The 18,758-nt window shown below is 48.9% G+C and overlaps 1 protein-coding gene and 1 pseudogene across 2 annotated transcripts; one reads left to right on the top strand and one right to left on the bottom strand.

Annotated features, from left to right (window-relative positions):
- Positions 1–724: 724 nt before the first annotated feature.
- LOC309891011 (olfactory receptor 14A16-like) lies at positions 725–1,658 on the bottom strand (annotated as a pseudogene). The gene has a single exon. The product of its transcript is annotated as an olfactory receptor 14A16-like (transcript).
- Positions 1,659–11,390: 9,732 nt separating this feature from the next.
- Positions 11,391–12,347, top strand: LOC309891050 (olfactory receptor 14A16-like; the record flags this gene model as incomplete). Its single annotated transcript, XM_082785441.1, has 1 exon — positions 11,391–12,347. One exon carries the CDS (start codon positions 11,391–11,393, stop codon positions 12,345–12,347), a length of 957 nt encoding a protein of 318 aa, XP_082641567.1.
- Between the last annotated feature and the right edge of the window lie 6,411 nt (positions 12,348–18,758).

The raw sequence follows: 18,758 nt of genomic DNA, 5'->3' as shown, positions 1-18,758 counted from the left end.
AACAGGGTGGTTCACTGTATTCAGTCTATGAAATTTTACCAGAGGTATAACAACTAATCCAACAGATTGTTTTCCCTATGCCTGCTGTGTTTCCTGGAGTTGCAGAGCTCTCCTTGCCCTGATTTAGCATCTTGAATGCTTTAGCACCCGGGTGCCTCCACATTGGACAGACTCGTTCTGTATGTTCCATGCTCTGCTTACTCTCCTCAGCAACAAGAAGAATCAGTCCTCACAGTAACACAAGGACTCCGAAAAAAATGTGGGAGGTGAAAGAGAATAGCTTGGAAAAAAAAAATGAATACAATACAATACAGTACAATACAATACAATACAATACAATACAATACAATTAATAACTCCTGGGGCTCCCTGGCAGTGCTGCTGTGTCAGGGCTCGTTTTCCCTCCACCTTTGCACACATCCATGTGCCCCTGCAGCTCCACCACAGGTCTCTGAGGAAGGATCTCAGGCAAGCAAATCACAGCAGGGTTCTTTCTTTTATTTAAATACACAGAGAGCCTGGCTTCTCGTTTACTCCATGTCTCAGAGTCACAAAGACAGGTAGATACTGAAATGGAAGAGGATGAATAATGATATTTTCTGTGTTCAACACTATCACAAATAAATCAAAGATAAGATAATGCTACACAACCACACACAAATTTCCAGCTTCTGAGACTGTAATGAGCTACATTATAAGTGATATGCAGAGGAAGAACAGCAGTTTATTGGTTCTGAAAATATCCAGTTACCAATTTGCACACTGCATCCTTGAGCTCCTTGTTCCTCATGCTGTAGATGAGGGGGTTCACTGCTGGAGGCACCATTGAATACAAAACTGCCAGCAAAAGATTCAGGGAGGAGGAGGATACAGAGGGGGACTTCAGATAGGCAAATGTGGCAGTGCTGAGAAACAGGGAGACAACAGCCAGGTGAGGGAGGCATGTGGAAAAGGCTTTGTGTCGTCCTTGCTGTGAGGGGATCCTCAGCACTGCCCTGAAGATCTGTACGTAAGAAAGCACAACATAAAGAAAACATCCAAATGCTAAGCAGGCACTAACCACAAGAAGCCCAACTTCTCTGAGGTAGGCATCTGAGCAGGAGAGCTTGAGGATCTGGGGAACTTCACAGAAGAACTGGTCCAGGGCATTGCCTTGGCAGAGGGGAAGGGAAAAGGTATTGGCAGTGTGCAGCATAGCATAGAGAAAGACACTGCCCCAGGCAGCTGCTGCCATGTTGACACAAGTTTTCCTGGCCATTATGGTCCCATAGTGCAGGGGTTTGCAGATGGCAACGTAGCGGTCATAGGCCATGATGGTGAGAAGATAAAACTCTGCTGAAAGGAAAAAAAAAAAAGAAAAATACCTGAGAAGCACAACCTGCGTAGGAAATGGCTGTGGTGTCCCACAGAGAATTGGCCATGGCTTTGGGAACAGTGGTGGAGATGGAGCCCACGTCGAGGAGGGCGAGGTTGAGGAGGAAGAAGTACATGGGTGTGTGGAGGCGGTGGTCACAGGCTACAGCTGTGATGATGAGGCCGTTGCCCAGAAGAGCAGCCAGGTAGATGCCCAGGAAGAGCCCAAAGTGCAGGAGCTGCAGCTTGCGTGTGTCTGCGAATGGCAGGAGAAGGAACTCTGTTGGGAAGGTGCTGTTGGACATTTGCTGCCTCAGGGCATGGTTGCCTGTCCATGGAGGAATAGACAGTGACATGTTAGAGAGACTCTTCTAAGCAAAAACTAAACCTTATTTCAAAGAAAACATCCTTAACAAGGCTGTATCCTCACTGCATCTTCATCTCAAGAAGACTTGCTCCTGCCTGGAGCTCTGCATCTCTCTGCCTAAGGATGCCACAAAGACCATGAAGATCCTCTGTAATCTCAGCAGTAATCAGTGCTGCTGGTAAAGAACACCAGGGGTGCATCTCAGGTATCCACTGGCCAGAGGCATCTCCCTATTTACAAGTGATGAAAGGGACATCCAACAATCCCACAAAGAAACAAAGAAGGTTGTGTTGGTGCTGCCTGTAGGTTAAATGGTGTGGAGTGAATATATGAGTTTCCTCAAAGACCTACACATCTCTTTTAACTGTAATGCTCTATGAGTTTAGGTCCCTTCTACAATCCTAACAACACCATTATCATCTCCCTGACTGCCGTCCAAAGCAGGAAGTTGAAAAATGAGACCTCAGAGAGTGCCATTCCTTCAGTTATGGCATGTGTTGTTCTTCCCTGTCAAGAATCTCCCCCAGAAATGCCCTGGGGGTGCTGGGGAGATATGAGGAGCCTGGCCCATGTAGCAGCCCCCTGCCGGCAGCAGGACCCTGTCCGGCCCTGGCCTTCTGGTCCTTCCAGCCACAGCTTCTCCCCACAGCACCCTGGGCAGCTCCCCAGGAAGGCTGAGTGCAGAGCCTCACAGGTGGGAGAGGCTCTGCCCCGGAACACAGCCCCTGGGGCACAGCAGGGACCCTGCTCTGCACCACAGCCCTGGGCACCCTTGCTTGCTCCCTGCTTGCACAGCCTGCAGCTGGTCCTGTGAGAAGGAACCCTCATGTCCTGTCCCACTGATAGCTTTGGTAGGTAATCCCTGCTCTGGAGCTTGTCATTCTTCTGTTATCCAAAGAGAATTCTCCAAAGATAAATATCCAAAGAGTTCTCCTGAAAGATCCCATAGGCTGTGGGATTTGCCAGCAAATCTGGAGATGGCACAGGAACAACAGCTGTGTTGCCCTGCAGCCACAGACTTACCCTGTTCAGGGCTCTGAAGATTTCTCCTGCAGTGAGCTCTCAGCATCCCCCCTCCACACTGCCTTTAATATCACCCTCCCTTCTCTCAGCCGCCTTTGTCCCCTGCAGGCAGTGCCCCCAGCCCTGCTGTGCTGTGCAGAGGAGCAGCTGCTGGGCAGAGCTGTCTCTCTGCAGTGCTGCCCGCTTGCCAGGAGCTCCCCTTGGGCTGAGAAGCCCGGCCCAGTTCAGCAGCACAGCTACAGCCTAATGCCTCTCTGGCTCTCCCCTCTCTCACGTCCCTTGAGATGTCCCTGGGCCTCCAGGGGAATCAGCTTTGAAACACACTGAAGTAATCACTGATGTTCCTTCCCTCAGCTGCTGAAGGAATCTCATTTCCAGCACTGTCCTTCCTTATTCAGAAAATGGATGAGGTCCAAGGATCACCCTTTAATGCCCTGTTTTTAGGCAGGACACTCCTGCAAGAACAGGGATGGATCTTCCTTCTCCCTGCTGATGGAAAGGTTTCAACTGAGCCAACCAAGGCACCTCCTTCTTTGTTTGCTGTCCAAAGGCTAGGAGGATACCTTAATGTAATCCAGATGTATTACCCTGCTCTCTCCCGTGACTCACATTTGGAAACTGCCCTGGCTATGTTACGCAGTGACCATTCACTGCCTCTACTGTGAACAGCACTGGGAGCTCTTCGCAAGTTCCTGGTCCTCCAGGGGAATCAGCTCGGAATTAAACCAATGCAATCACTGTTCTTCCTGCTGTCAGCTAGGGAGAGACACCTATTTCCAGTGCTATCTTTTCTCTTAAATCAAAATAAATGTTTGATATGGGAATCATCTTTTCTTGTCCTTTTATTAGTTAGGACACCCACAAATTTTATTCCATTTCTTTCAAGCACCTGTTAATATTCCGGAGAATGAATCTTTTTCACTGCAAATGAAATCCCTCTGTCTACACAGACTACACAACCCAGCAAGCTCATAGAATCATAGAATATTTGGGGTTGGAAAGAACCTTAAGGTCTAGTTCCAGTCCCTGTGAAATGGGCAGAGTCTCGTCCCACTAGACCAGTTTGCTCAAGGTCCCATCCAACCTGACCTTGGACATTACCAGCGATGAGGCATCCACCACTTCTCTGGGCAACCTGTTCTAGAGCCTCACCACCCGCTGCGTGAAGAATTTCTTCTTTAGATCTGATCTAAATCTGCTCTCTTTTAGCTTAAAAGCACTGCCCCTTGTCCTATCACTACACTCCCTGATACAGTCTCTCCAGATATTTATCCTATCTGTCTCCCCCTGTTCTCTTAAGAGTAGGGAGGGAGAGAGTGGCTGTGTGGTGCTTGGCTACATCCTGGGGATAAAGCACAACACATCTGGGGACACAAACCTGAAAAACAAGTGATAAAGGAGGCAGTGAGGGAGCCAGACCTGGTCAGTCACACTGACTGGTGAGAGTATAAGAGAGTATGATTCTTCCAGTGAGTTTATCTGACCAGGAATCTTGTCAGTTGGGAAACCAAGGGAAAACAGGGAATACTGGTAAAAGGGGATGTCCTATGAGGACATTTGGGTTGTCTAGTCTGGAGAAAAGAAGGCTGAGGAGTGACCTCATTGCTTTCAGCCACTGTCTTAGGAGGGCAAGTGGAGAGGGAGGTGATGACCTCTTCTCACTGGTAACTGACCAGAGAGAGTGTGGGAATGGCACATAGATGCACCAAGGAGGTCCAGACTGGAGAGTGGGAAAGTTGTCTGTACTGTGAGGGTGGTCAGACACTGGAACAGGCTTCCTTGAGACCTGGTTTTTGTTCCCAGCCTGTCAGTGTTCAAGAAGCATTTGGACATTGCCCTCATTGATATGCTGTAACTTTTGTTTAGCCCTGAAGAGATCAGGTAGTTGGAACAGACAACCTTTAAAGGTCTCTTCTGTGAGGAATGTTTTAACAATTCGTGTCCATAAAGAACAGTCCTGTCTGCCTCTGGGTCCTGCACTGGCAATTTAATTCCTGAACCACAGATGCAGTGTGTCCCAGTCTCCCCCTCATTCTAGTCAATTTATCAAGTCTTCAGAAAATACTCCTCAAATTTATGAACCTGTTTGCTTTTGTTATTCCGAATTCCTATTTGTAACAGTTACAGCCTTTTTTTTTTTTGTCTTATTCGAGATTGACTTAACACTGCTATAGGTGTGACTGTCCCTGTGAATGGCTGGTGAGGAATGTTTTAATTATTCATGAAGTGTCAATAAGAAAGCTATTTGTGTTTGTATGAAGTCTTTGATGTCTGGGGGTTTCAGAACAACTGATAACAACTAGTGACTGTTATGGGATACTATACAAGCCTCTGATATCTGGCCAGGTGGCCAAGAGATTAAGAAGAAGAAAAAAAAGAAGCTGAAGGACGGCTAGGAGACAAGACCTGCAGGGGATGCTGTAAACTTGACACGCTGCCAAGGAGTACAAAGGGGAAGGACAAGAAAAAAACTTAGAGAGGAAGACTACGAGCCTTCAGCATGAAAGACCCCTAGGGACCCCCAGAGGGACCACCAGAGACTGATGCGCATGCTCCAGTAGGAGAGACTGGACCCCGGAAGCTAATTATAATAACCTATTTTTTTTAGAAGTAGTAGTGAATATGTATTAGTCTAGGAGCATAAAAATCAGCTACTAGATGTAACTGGTGTGCATCCTGGTGGAGCAGAGACTCCCGGTGCACCCAGCGCTGTTTGCTTACCTCTATTCTTTTAATAAATCCTATTTTTTTATTTAATCCTATTTTGAAGACTGAGCCATTTCTAACACTTCCAACTGAACTATTCTGTTCTAGTCTAGTCTTGTCTCGTCTAGTCACTACAAATGCGTGTAGGCCCCATTTGTGTATTGGAAGACCACAATAATGCTTCCTGGAGTCTTCTTTTCTTCAGGCTAATCCCAAGTCTCTCAGCCGCTCTTCACAGGACATGTATTTGGTGTGCATGCTTTTGGTAGTCAGGTGGTAGGCTGCAGGGTGTGCTGGATGATGAGGAACATCAATTTGATCACTCTGGGTTAGCTCTCCTGGCTGTGTCCCATCGCAATGTCCTGCACACCTCCAACCTATATGGCATGAGGGGCAGTATTAGAATCAGAAACCCTTGATGCTGTGTAGACACACTCCATGACTGTTTCTAAACCTTCTCAAAGCCAGTTACCCCCTGCACTAAAACACCTCATCCCTGGAGAACCCTGTGCAACAGCTGTCTTGAAGAGTGTTTGTTTTGTTTTCATCTTTCCTTTAACATGTGACCAAGTCTTGGAAGACAGCAAATGTTACAGAAGTCTTTGTTTGGAAGACAAAGTTGAGGCTGAGCTGAGAAATAAGTAAAAAGTATGCGTTTATTGAGTTAATTAAGCAACACTGGAAAAAAAAAAAAAAAAAAAAGATTTTTATTTTATTGGTGGTGTGCAGTATGTTAGGAAATATGGCATTTGTCTTTGCAAGTAATGGTTCTTGCAGCTAGGAGAGGCCTTGCAAGGACATCAGCCAGCTCCCTCTGCTCTCACGGGTAATTCTCATCATGTCCAATAGGCTTGTATATCCCATTAGGTCAAGTATGCCCTGGCCTGACCCACTCCCACCATCTTCCTTGCCCCTGTCCTTCCCCCATTCTCTGTGGCCTGGTTTTCCCAAATGCCATTCTTGCCTATACTGACTGACGTGAAGAAGGAATTCAGCACTTCAGCCTTTTCCCTGTCCTGTGTCAACAGATCCTGAGCTTCATTCAACAGTGGGTCCACATAGTCCCATGTGTTTCTTTTGCCACCTGTATACTTCTAGAAGCCCTTCTTACTGCCTGTGACATCCTTGGCCAAATTCCATCAGAGTTGGGCTTTAGCTTTCCAATACTCATCACTACGTGCTTGGGCAAAGCCTCTGTATTCCTCTCAGGTTATCTGTTCTTGTTTCCACTGTCACTGTGCTTCTTTTCTGTGTTGGAGTTTTGCCAGGACCTCCTGGTTCATCCATGCAGGCCTCTTGTAATTTTACCTGACTTCCTCTCTCTTAGAATGGACTGCTCTTGATGTTGGAGGAGGTGATCCTGGAATATTAACCACCTTTCTTGGACTGCTCTTCTCTCCAGAGCCTTATCCCGTAGGACCCTTCCAAGCAGATGGCTGAAGATGCCAAAGACCAGGGATGCGGGCTTGCTATTTGTTTTGTTTCTCATTGTCAATGGAGACAGCAAGCATAGTTTGACATGATCCCACAGCTGAGGTATGACAACCCAAAAATGTATCGACGCCCTCAACCAGGAGCATAGATCAGAAGAAGCTGCAGTCTGTGCTTTTTAATGTTCATGAAGTCACTGCCAAGGCATGGTGGGACAAGTCATGCAGCTTGGAATGCTGCAATGGGTGGATACAGACTTTAGGACAGTCAGACTGGAATGATCCAGAGTTAGATTTCCTCATGGAAGCTGCTTGGATATATGGAGCTCCTCTATGTGACCTGTGAAAAGTTCTCTGAGCACTTGTGGGTGCCAATCAGAGAAGGGGTCACTAAGGGTGCTATCATGGTGGGAGAAAATAACCTGCAGCCAGGGCAAGGAAGTGGACATAGTCATTGTTAAGAACCCCAAAGAAGTCTCTTAGAGTAAGAGTCTGGGTCTCCTTGAGGGTTTTTTATTGTCCCTGCCATTTTCCAGAAGGGGAACAGAGCTGCGTGCAAACAGTCCAGGTGGTTTCTGGAGTGTCTTGGGATAGCTTCCTTGTCTAGCTTCCAGATAGTCCAACAGAGGTAATACAAACCTGGATCTGATACCTGCATGCCAGAAAGAGCTAGTCAGGGATTTGATGATCTGTGTCAGCCCTGGCTGTCATGACCCTGAAATTGATGGGTCCCAGATCCCAAGGGGTGTGAGAAAGGAAATAAAAGACTTTTAGTAGGGATCCCAGGTGAGCAGCACACAAGTGCAGAACAGTGGTTGGACGCTTCACAAGTTCTGTGCAGGGGTGACGAGGCAATAAAGCCCTGGGCTGGTGTCCTCTTGTGGTCCTCAGTGGAAGGGATGGCAGCCCTAGATAGCTGAAAGGACAAGGACCTCAGTTCTGTTGGTGGAGGTCCCAACCACGCCAGAGCCCTCAGCTATTCCCACCACAATCTGTCCAATGCTTTTGCATGTCTGTGCATGTTTGTCTGCAGATAACTCTTACATCACTTCAAAATAAGTGATAATAAATCTTTCTCCATTAATTTTCTCCCAGTTTTGGGGAGGAGAGAGAGATGATATAGGGGAGTTTTATATGATTTAGCTAACTGCCAAGGGACTGCTCCCAGGTTAGTGACAAGGCACAAAGGAAGGCAACAATTTTAGGCAGTATACACTGACAAAATGCCAATACCTATATTCCCAATCTCTGAAGTCCTAATGACTGCTAACCTGGACATCCTCTGGCACCTCAAATGTCAAATGGTGTTTGCATTTGAAAAACGCACTGCTCTTCTCTATCTCTTGTAATTACTGTGCTTAGTAGCACAGGAGCTTAGGCTAGAGTATTTTGTGCATACCCAAACAGAGGTGAGAGAAATCACATCACCCATGTGTGGGTTTGTGGCTGATAAGGAAGGTTCTGGGCCCCGTTTCAGGCCTGGGACATCAAACTGAGAATGAGATGCATTAATTGACTCACTGTGGTCATTGCCCTCAGCTTGGGAAAATGTGATTCTTGACAGTCACGGTCTGGGTGTCCTGCCTAAAAGTGGAAGAGGACAAGGGGATTCTTTGATGAAACTTCTCCCAGAAGGAGAAATAACATTGCTGGCACTAAGTGTTGCTTCTCTGCTAAGGGAGGGAACATCAGAGATTGCTTCAGTGTGATTCAAAGTTGATTCCCCTGGAGACCCAAAGACATCTCAAGGGACATGAGAGAAGGGAGAGACTGTGAGGCCTTGGGCTGGAGCTTTGCTGCTGAGCTGGGTTGGGCTCCTGGGCACAATGGGAGCTCCTGGGAAGAGGGCAACACTGCAGAGAGACAGCTCTGCCCAGGAGCAGCTCCTCTGCACAGCGCAGCAGGGCTGGGGGCACTGCCTGCAGGGGACAAGGGCAGCTGAGAGAAGGGAGGGAGATGTTAAAGGCAGTGTGGAGGGGGGATGCTGAGAGCTCACTGCGGGAGAAATCTTCACAGCCCTGAACAGGGTAAGTCTCTGGCTGGTGCCATCTCCGGATTTGCTGACAAATCCCACAGCCTACAGGAGCTTTCAGGAGAGCTCTCAGAGTTTCTTTGGATAACAGAAGAATGACAAGCTCCAGAGCAGGGATTACCTACCAAAGCTGTCAGAGGGACACGACTTGAGGGTTACTTCTCACAGGGCTAGCTGCAGGCTGTGCAGGCAGGGTGCAAGCAGGGGTGGCCAGGGCTGTGGTGCAGAGCAGGGGCCTTGCTGTGCCCTAGGGGTTGTGTGCTGGGGCAGGGCCTCTGCTGCCTGCCAGGCTCAGCACTCAGCCTGCACGGGGAGTTGCCCAGGTTGCTGCAGGGAGAAGCTGTGGGTGGAAGGAACCCCCAAGGCAGGGCAGGACTGGGCAGTGTCCTGCTGGTGCCCAGAAGCTTTTGCCTGTGTCTGGCTTCTCACAGCTCCACAACAGAGCCCTGATACCTCTAGAGGGGACTGTTCATGAATATGATCAAGGCAGACATTTCCAGCTCAAGTCTGTGTTTTTCTGAATCTTTCTTTTCTGCTTTTTTGTTTGCTCATGCTGATGGGAATGGAAATACATTTTTCAGGTTTAGAGTAAGGGCTCAGTTTCCCTAAGCATCACACTGAGGTTTTTGAGAACCTCAGCACCCATCCACTTGCAGGTAAGAATAGTATTACCTTCCCAGTTTCATCATGGTATGAGTGAGCTGACTGCAAGCATAATGTCCTGGTCTTAGCTAGGATAGAGTAAATTTCCTTCTTAGGAGCTGTTATGGTGCTGTGCTTTGGATTTAGGATGGCAAGAATGTTGATAACATTGTGCTGAGCAGTGTTTACACAGAGACAAGGATTTTCAGCTTCTGTTGCTGCCCTCCCAGTGAGCAGGCCAGGGGTACACAAAAAGCTCTGAGGGGACAGAGCCAGGACAGCTGACCCAAAGTGGCCAAAGGAATATTTCATAGCATATCACATCATGATCAGCACTGAAAACAAAGGGGTTCTCTTGGGTTGTTACATTTGCTCAGGGACAATGTTAATTTTTATTTTTTTTGCTTTTGTTTTTGTTTTTGTTTTCCCTTTACTTTCCTCTTAAACTGTCCTGATCTTGACCCTCATTGTATTTTATTTGTTTATTTGTTTAGTTGTTTCTGATTCTTTCCCCCATCCCACTGTGGGAAAGTGACACTGAATAGCTGCGTGGTGCTGAGCTGCCTGCAGGGCTAAACCACAACACCTGGCAGTGCCCCTGGGCTGTTCCCTGCTCCTGGTAGTGTCTGCAAGGCAGAGCTGAGAAAACAGCACAGGGCATGGGGTCAGTGAGCCATGGCAGGGCACAAACATGGGGACAGAGAAGCAGCTCCCAGCAGGGAGAGCTCCAAGCAGCAGAGACAAGGGCAGGCACTAAGGAAATATTTGACCAGAATCCTGTGTCAGGGCAATAGAGGCACCTCATGCCATGTCATGCAGTGCAGATCCCTTCCTCTCAGCAACCGCCCTCTCCTTCCCAGTCCAGCTAGGAAAGGGGAAGCCTTGCCCGAGTACCCAGCTTTCATCTCCTTACCTCTCTCCCCTACCAAATCATTGTATTTCTTCTCATTTCTCCAGCTGTCTGTGCTGCTCCTGTCATTGTTGTCTGGCCCTCTGGGGTTGGCAGTTTCAGCTTCAGAGTCAGGCACTAACCTTGTGGCTCCCATCCCATGGATGTGTCCATGGGGCTGTGGTGTCCCAGCATTCCTCTAACCTGTGGGACTTTGGCAATGCAGATAGCGGGGGTGGGAAAAGATCTGACTCTAGATATATCCTTCACTAGATATATCCTCATTAGGACACTCGTTAAGTCCTTGAGATGTCCTTCCAAGCTGTGAGCTCCTTTCAAACTGCAATCCCTCCCATTGCAGCTCTGCTTTATCTGATGGAGAAGTGCAGAAAAGTTATGGGCAGGGAAACGCTGTCAAGGTGGTGAAAGGAACTCCTTGGCTAGCAGAGGGGTGCTGAGAGTACCTGGAGGCAGGGTGAGGCACTCAGTCATTTGCAGAGGATCTGCCTGTGCTCTCAGAGGTATCTGATTTCTTCTCAGGGGGACACAGGACTATAATACCCCTCGTTCTACACCCAACTGTCTTCGGATTGGGGGTGTAGATGCTGACAAACTTTTCTGTTTTCAGAGGGATTTCATCTGGAAGATTCTGAATATCAGATCTGGCCTCTGCATCCCCCTTGCTCCCAGGTACCACGGAATTAGAGCATGACCAACACCTGGGGAGTCTATGGGAAGAGGCCCTGCTCCTTGTGGCACACTCATTCATCATAAAACAGAACTCCAGGGAGGGAACTGCAACAAGGTCCTGCCAAAAAGGACTAATGACCAGAGCGTTGTGAGAGGGAGTCTATGAGGAATGGCTTTTACTTTTTCTGCAGAGAAGTCTGTTCTAAATTTTCCCTTTCTTTTTCTCCTGGGACAGTCATCAGGGCCCACAGGCAGCAAATGTCCAACAGGAGCTTCCCCACAGAGTTCCTCCTCCTGCCGTTCGCAGACACGCGCGAGCTGCAGCTCCTACACTTCGGGCTCTTCCTGGGCATCTACCTGGCTGCCCTCCTGGGCAACGGCCTCATCCTCACAGCCATAGCCTGTGACCACCGCCTCCACACCCCCATGTACTTCTTCCTCCTCAACCTCTCTCTCCTTGACCTGGGCACTATTACCACCACTGTTCCCAAAGCCATGGCCAATTCCCTGTGGAACACTAGGACCATCTCCTACTCTGGATGTGCTGCACAGGTCATTATCTTTGTTTTTTTCATTGGAGGAGAGTACTTACTTCTTATTCTCATGGCCTATGACCGCTATGTTGCCATCTGTAATCCCCTGCGCTATGGGACACTCATAACTGGAAGAACTTGTGTCAACATGGCAGCAGCTGCCTGGGGCAGTGGCTTTCTCAATGCCATGGTACACACTGCCAATACCTTTTCCCTTCCCCTCTGCCAAGGCAATGCCCTGGACCAGTTCTTTTGTGAAGTTCCGCAGATCCTCAACCTCTCTTGCTCAAATGCCTACCTCAGGGAAGTTGGGCTTCTAGTGGTTACAGCATGTTTTTTCTTTACATGTTTTGTTTTCCTTGTGCTGTCCTATGTGCAGATCTTCAGGGCTGTGCTGAGGATGACCTCTGAGCAGGGACGGGACAAAGCCTTTTCTACATGCCTCCCTCACCTGGCCGTGGTCTCCCTGTTTATCAGCACTGCATTTTTAGCTTACCTGAAGCCCCCCTCCATGTCCTCCTCCTCCCTGAATCTTTTGCTGGCAGTTTTGTATTCAGTGGTGCCTCCAGCAGTGAACCCCCTCATCTACAGCATGAGAAACAAGGAACTCAAGGATGCAGTTAGGAAACTGATTTGGGGGAGGTTTTGCAGCACTAATAAAGATACCTTGACTCTCCAATAATGAATGCCAGTACATCTCCTTCCAAGCTTGTCTTTTTGTTGTTCTCATTATTATTATTTTTTCCTTATTGTCATTATGACTGTTGGTGTTCCTTACATTCCTACATAAATATTTGGATTCCCCTCTCTGCTATCAATGAATGAAACTGATCTATCTCATATGGAGGCTATATAAATGTGCATCTAACACTGTGAGTCAATGAAGACTCTCTCATAAGGTGTCTGTAATAAAATTGAATTACCCCAGTACAATGCCCGAAGCCTGGGCTTTCCTTCCCAAACCAGTGCCAAGAATATGCCCAAAGAATTGCTCCCCACAAGAGTCTGTTCAAGCTTCAGTTCAGGAAGGCATGGCTCATTGTCACATTGTGACCTGTCAGAGACCGAGGGCTGGATTTAAGACTCACCCATGGGTGTCTGCTTACAGTGAAGGTAGCGAATGGTCACTGCATAACATAGCCAGGGCAGTTTCCAAATGTGAGGCATGGGAGAGAGCAGAGACCCCTTCTAGCCTCTGGACAGCAAACAAAGAAGGAGGTGCCTTGGTTGGCGCAGTTGAAACCTTTCCCTCAGCAGGGAGAAGGAAGATCCATCCCTGTCCTTGCAGGAGTGTCCTGCCTAAAAACAGAGCATGGAAAGGCAATCCTTGGACCTCATCCATTTTCTGAATGAGGAAGAATGGTGCTGGAAATGAGATTCCTTCAGCAGCTGAGGGAAGGAACATCAGTGATTACTTCAGCGAGTTTCAAAGGTGGTTCCCCTGGAGGCCCAGGGACATCTCAAGGGACATGAGAGAGGGGAAAGAAAGAGAGGTGTTGGTCTGGAGCTGTGCTGCTGAGCTGGGTTGGGCTCCTGGGCCCAAGGGGAGCTCCTGGCAAGCGGGCAGCACTGCAGAGAGACAGCTCTGCCCAGGAGCAGCTCCTCTGCACAGCACAGCAGGGCTGGGGGCACTGCTTGCAGGGGGCAAGGGCAGTGAGAGAAGGGAGGGAGATGTTAAAGGCAGTGTGGAGGGGAGATGCTGAGAGCTCACAGTGGGAGAAATCTTCAGAGCCCTGAACAGGGTAAGTCTGTGGTGCAGGGCAGCACAGCTGTTGTTCCTGGTACCATCTCCAGATTTGCTGTCAAATCCCATACCCTATGGGATCTTTCAGGAGAACTCTCAGAGTTTCTTTGGATAACAGAAGAATGACAAGCTCCAGAGCAGGGATTACCTACCAAAGCTGTCAGAGGGACAGGACATGAGGGTTTCTTCTCACAGGACCAGCTGCAGGCTGTGCAAGCAGGGTGCAGGCAGGGGTGGCCAGGGCTGTGGTGCAGAGCAGGGTCCCTGCTGTGCCCTAGGGGCTGTGTGCTGGGGCAGGGCCTCTGCTGCCTGCCAGGCTCAGCACTCAGACTGCCCGGGGAGTTGCCTAGGGTGCTGTGGGGAGAAGCTGTGGCTGGAAGGACCAGAAGGGCAGGGTCGGGCAGGGTCCTGATGCCGGCAGGGGGCTGCTACATGGGCCAGGCTCCTCATATCTCCCCAGCACCACCAGGGCATTTCTGGGGGAGATTCTTGACAGGGAAGAACAACACTTGTCATAACTGACAGGATGGCATTCTTGAGGTCTCATTTTTCAACTTCCTGCTTTGGATGGCAGTCAGGGAGATGATAATGGTGTTGTTAGGATTGTAGAAGGGACCTAAACTCATAGAGCATTACAGTTAAAAGAGATGTGTAGGTCTTTGAGGAACCTCATATATTCACTCCACGGCATTTAACCTGTTGGGAGGTTTAACCTGTAGGTAGCAACAACACAACGTTCTTTGTTTCTTGTGGGGTTGTTGGATGTCCTTCTCAGCACTTGTAAATAGGGAGATGCCTCTGGCCAGTGGATACCTGAGATGCACTCCTGGTGCTCTTTACCAGCAGCACTGATTACTGCTGAGACTACGGAGGATATTCATGGTCTCTGTGGCATCTTTAGGCAGAGAGATGCAGAGCTTCAGGCAGGAGCAAATCTTCTTGAGATGAAGATGCAGTGAGGATACAGCCTTGTTAAGGATGTTTTCTTTGAAATAAGGTTTAGTTTTTGCTTAGAAAAGTCTCTCTAACATGTCACTGTCTATTCCTCCATGGACAGCCAACCATTCCCTGAGGCAGCAAATGTTCAACAGGAGCTTCCCCACTGAGTTCCTCCTCCTGCCATTTGCAGACACACACGAGCTGCAGCTCCTGCACTTCGCGCTCTTCCTGGGCATCTACCTGGCTGCCCTCCTGGGCAATGGCCTCATCCTCACAGCCATAGCCTGCGACCACCGCCTCCACACCCCCATGTACTTCTTCCTCCTCAACCTTGCCCTCCTTGACCTGGGCACTATTACCACCACTGTTCCCAAAGCCATGGCCAATTCCCTGTGGGACATCAGGGCCATTTCCTCCTATGGATGTGCTGCTCAGATTTTATTATTTTTCTTTTTCATTTCAGCAGAGTTTTTTCTTCTAATCCTCAAGGCCTCTGACCGCTATGTTGCCATCTGCAAACCCCTGCACTATGGGACCATAATGGCCAGCAGAACTTGTGTCAACATGGCAGCAGCTGCCTCGGGCAGCACTTTTGTCTATGCTGTGCTGCACACTGCCAATACCTTTTCCTTTCCCCTCTGCCAAGGCAATGCCCTGGACCAGTTCTTCTGTGAAGTTCCGCAGATCCTCAAGCTCTCCTGCTCAGATGCCTACCTCAGGGAAGCTGGGCTTCTAGTTGTTAGTGCCTGCTTAGCATTTGGGTGTTTTGTTTTCCTTGTGCTGTCCTATGTGCAGATCTTCAGGGCCGGGCTGAGGATCCCCTCGCAGCAGGGCCGGCACAAAGCCTTTTCCACGTGCCCCCCTCACCTGGCTGTGGTCTCCCTGTTCATCAGCACTGGATTATTTGCCTATCTGAAGTCCCCCTCTGTATCCTCCTCCTCCCTGAATCTTTTGCTGGCAGTTTTGTATTCAGTGGTGCCTCCAGCAGTGAACCCCGTCATCTACAGCATGACGAACTAGGAACTCAAGGATGCAGTGTGCAAATTGGTAACTAGATATTTTCAGAACCAATAAACTGCTGTTCTTCCTCTGCATATCATTTATAATGTAGCTCATTTCAGGCCCAGACGTTGGAAATTTGTGTGTTGTTGTGTTGCATTATCTTATCTTTGATTTATGTGTGATAGTGTTGCACACAAAGGTATCATTATTCATCTCCTTCCATTTCAGTATCTACCTGTCTGTGTGACTCTGAGACATGGAGTAAACAAGAAGCCAGGCTCTCTGTTTATTTAAATAAAAGAAAGAACCCTGCTGTGATTTGCTTGTCTGAGATCCTTCCTCAGAGACCTGTGGTGGAGCTGCAGGGGCACTTGGATGTGTGCAAAAGTGGAGGGAAAAAGAGTCCTGTGCAGCAGCACTGCCAAATTTATTTATTTTATTTTATTATTTTTTTTTCCCAGGCAAGGAGAGCTCTGAAACTCCAGGAAACACGGCAGGCATAGGGAAAACAATCTCCTGGATTTATTGTTATGCCTCTGGTGAAATTTCATATACTGAATACAGCGAAAAACAGCTCCCAACATTGGAAATGAATTTGACTTAATGCTTCTTGTGGGCCCTGTCCAGCTCAGACTATTCCATGAGTCTCTGACTCTGAAGAAGGCGATCTATTTGTGCGCAGCCTCCATGGCCAAGGAACCACTTCTGTGGGAGGCAGTCAGTGGCAGTGCCCCACACCAGCTGGCTCTGCCTTCCCAGCCTCACCAGCACGGCCCTGCAGAGTGCCCCCACGCCCCTGTGCACCACAGCCCTCGCTCTGCAAAGCAGCACCACCAGCTGGGGGGCTGTGGACAGCATGGGCAGGGGCTGCAGGAATGGCTGCTCAGGCCAGCCCAGACGTGCTGGGCTGGGGCAAGGCTGTGCAGGACATGGGGTGTCCAGGGAGCAGAGCAGGGCGCTGAGTGTGTGCAGTGGTACTGCCTGAGGAGTCCCAGGGGCAGCAGTGTGGTGCTGTGCTGTGCTGGGGAGTGGGGCTGGACTGGGGGGCTGCAGGATGAGAAGGTGGAGTGGTGGGGTTTACATCCTGCAGATGGCAGCAGCAGGGACACTGCTACTGACCTCCCCTTCTCCATTTCCTGTTTGTGTGCCATCCCAGCATGGGCTGTTCTGCTGGACTGGGCTGGGGAGAGGAAAGGAGGTGTGGAGAGCTGGGGAAGGTATGGGCTGGGGTGGCCTCCTGAAAGAGACAGGGAGGACCAGAACAGCAGGGGCTGGTCTGAGTCCTTCTTGTCTGGACACCCAGGCAGATTTTTTCCAAGGACATTTGTCCCAGAGCCACCCCTTGCAATGACCATTCCCAGCACTGGGCTTTCACCCCCGATCACAAAGGTGGTTTGTTTCTTCAGGAATGGACGCCAAAGGATGACATCAGAAGGCCATGATTCTCTTGTCCATATGAGATTCCCCATAGTATTGCCGTGGTAAATGATCCTGAGAGAGCATGTGCTATAAACTGTGGGAAAACACCTGAATAAAGGAAGGAGAGATGTCAGGACTATCACACAAACTATACCAATCTTCTCTTCATTTTTCTCAACATTTTCCTAAAATATACAATATACTTGATTCACTTGTCCACATAGAGGTGGACATTCCCTTCAGGATGCCCTGAGGTTTCTGAAGAATTGTCAGGAAAAATGTGAGTCTAGATGTCTGGGAGGCCTTCTGAAGCAGGAAATGGTTGACAGGCAGAGTACCTGAAGGATTGTGCAGGGCATCCCCTGTACCCAGTGCTCCTGGGTGGGCTGGGAAGAGGTCTCCTGAGCACAACAGCTCCTTGTAGCCCTGTGGATGCTGGCTGTGAGGTCACTTGTGTCCCAGCCCCTCGCTGGCCAACAGCAGGGAGGCAGAGCCTCTGAGGTCATAAAGGCCATCAGAAAGCTGCCCCCAACAGGGTGACACATTTGGTGAGGCCAGGGGAAGGTTGGGAGAATAAAGGTGGGAGATTTGGGGGAGAGAAGAGGGTCTTGATAACAGAAAGGAAAGGTTCAGAAGAGGTGAGAGAGGTTCAGGTAAGGCTGCTGCTACTGCAACACTCACTGGGAAAACATTCATGTTAGACCACTGGTAATATTTCTAACCAGGAACCTTAGATCCTGGTGCTATCCTAAATGGCCCCTCTCACCCAGAAAGGAACCCACTGCTCTAATCCCCAGCCTCCTCTACTACCTGGAAGTCAAACCCCAGACACATTACCTGTTACTATTAGTCTTAACCTATTCCTTTCGCTAATCCCTAGGCCTTAATACCTGACCATAATTTGTCAGCTCAAAGCAGAACACGAAAGCGTCCCTCTAAGACCTTGCTCAATCCCTAACCCTGGAGGCCAGATCTAATCCCTAAACCCTAACCTGAACACCTGATCCTCAAATCACTTCTTCCTGGTTACTAATGCCAACTGCCCTGCTGTACAGGTCAAACCCATGGAGCTGAGAAACAGTTGGGAGCCCTGAGAGCATAGTTATGAAAAAGATAGAAAGGGATTAAAAACTATAAAGACACCTTGTCTTCAAGCATCAAAGCTCTTCCAAAAGGTTGAGATATTCAATGAGGTGGTCAAAACCTCAAATTAAGATGGAAAACTGAAGGGAAAGAGAGACAGTTCACACTTAATTAAGACCTGACTATAACTTTCAGAGCTCTTAAGAAAAGTGATCCCATCTCTCCTACATTAGTATTGTAAACATCTCCTGAAGTTTAACAAGAGCAAGTGCTGAGTCCTGCACCTGGGATGGGGCAACCCTGGCTATGCGTACAGACTACGTACGGGATGAGAGGCTGAAGAGCAGTCTTGCAAAGAGGGATCGTAGAATCCAAGAATCATAGAATATCCCGAGTTGGAAGGGATCCATAAGGATCATTGAGTCCAACTCCTGGCACAACACAGGTCAACCCAAAAGTTTAGACCATGTGACTAAGTGCACAGTACAATCTCTTCTTAAATTCAGACAGGCTTGGTGCAGTGACTATTTCCCTGGGGAGCCTGTTCCAGTGTGCAACCACCTGTTGGTAAAGAACCTCTTCCTGATGTCTAGCTTAAACCTCCCCTGCCTCAGCTTAACACCATTCCCGTGGGTCCTATCACTGGTGATTAAGGAGAATAGGTCAGCACCTGCCCCTCCACTCCCCCTTGTGAGGAAGTTGTTGACTGTGATGAGGTGCCCCCTCAGCCTCCTCTTCTCCAGGCTGAACTGGCCAAATGACCTCAGCCGCTCCTCATATGTCTTCCCCTCTAGGACCTTCACCATCTTCATTGCCCTCCTCCGGACACTCTCCAATAGTTTTACATCCTTTTTTTACTGTGGTTCCCAGAACTGCACACAGTACTCGAGGTGAGGCCAGACTAGC

This window comes from Aythya marila (genome assembly GCF_965140915.1).
Source record: "Aythya marila genome assembly, contig: HAP1_HAP1_SCAFFOLD_154, whole genome shotgun sequence".
Taxonomy (NCBI): Eukaryota; Metazoa; Chordata; class Aves; order Anseriformes; family Anatidae; genus Aythya; species Aythya marila.
Note: the sequence above shows the minus strand (reverse complement) of the source record. Positions and strands in the feature narration are given on the sequence as shown.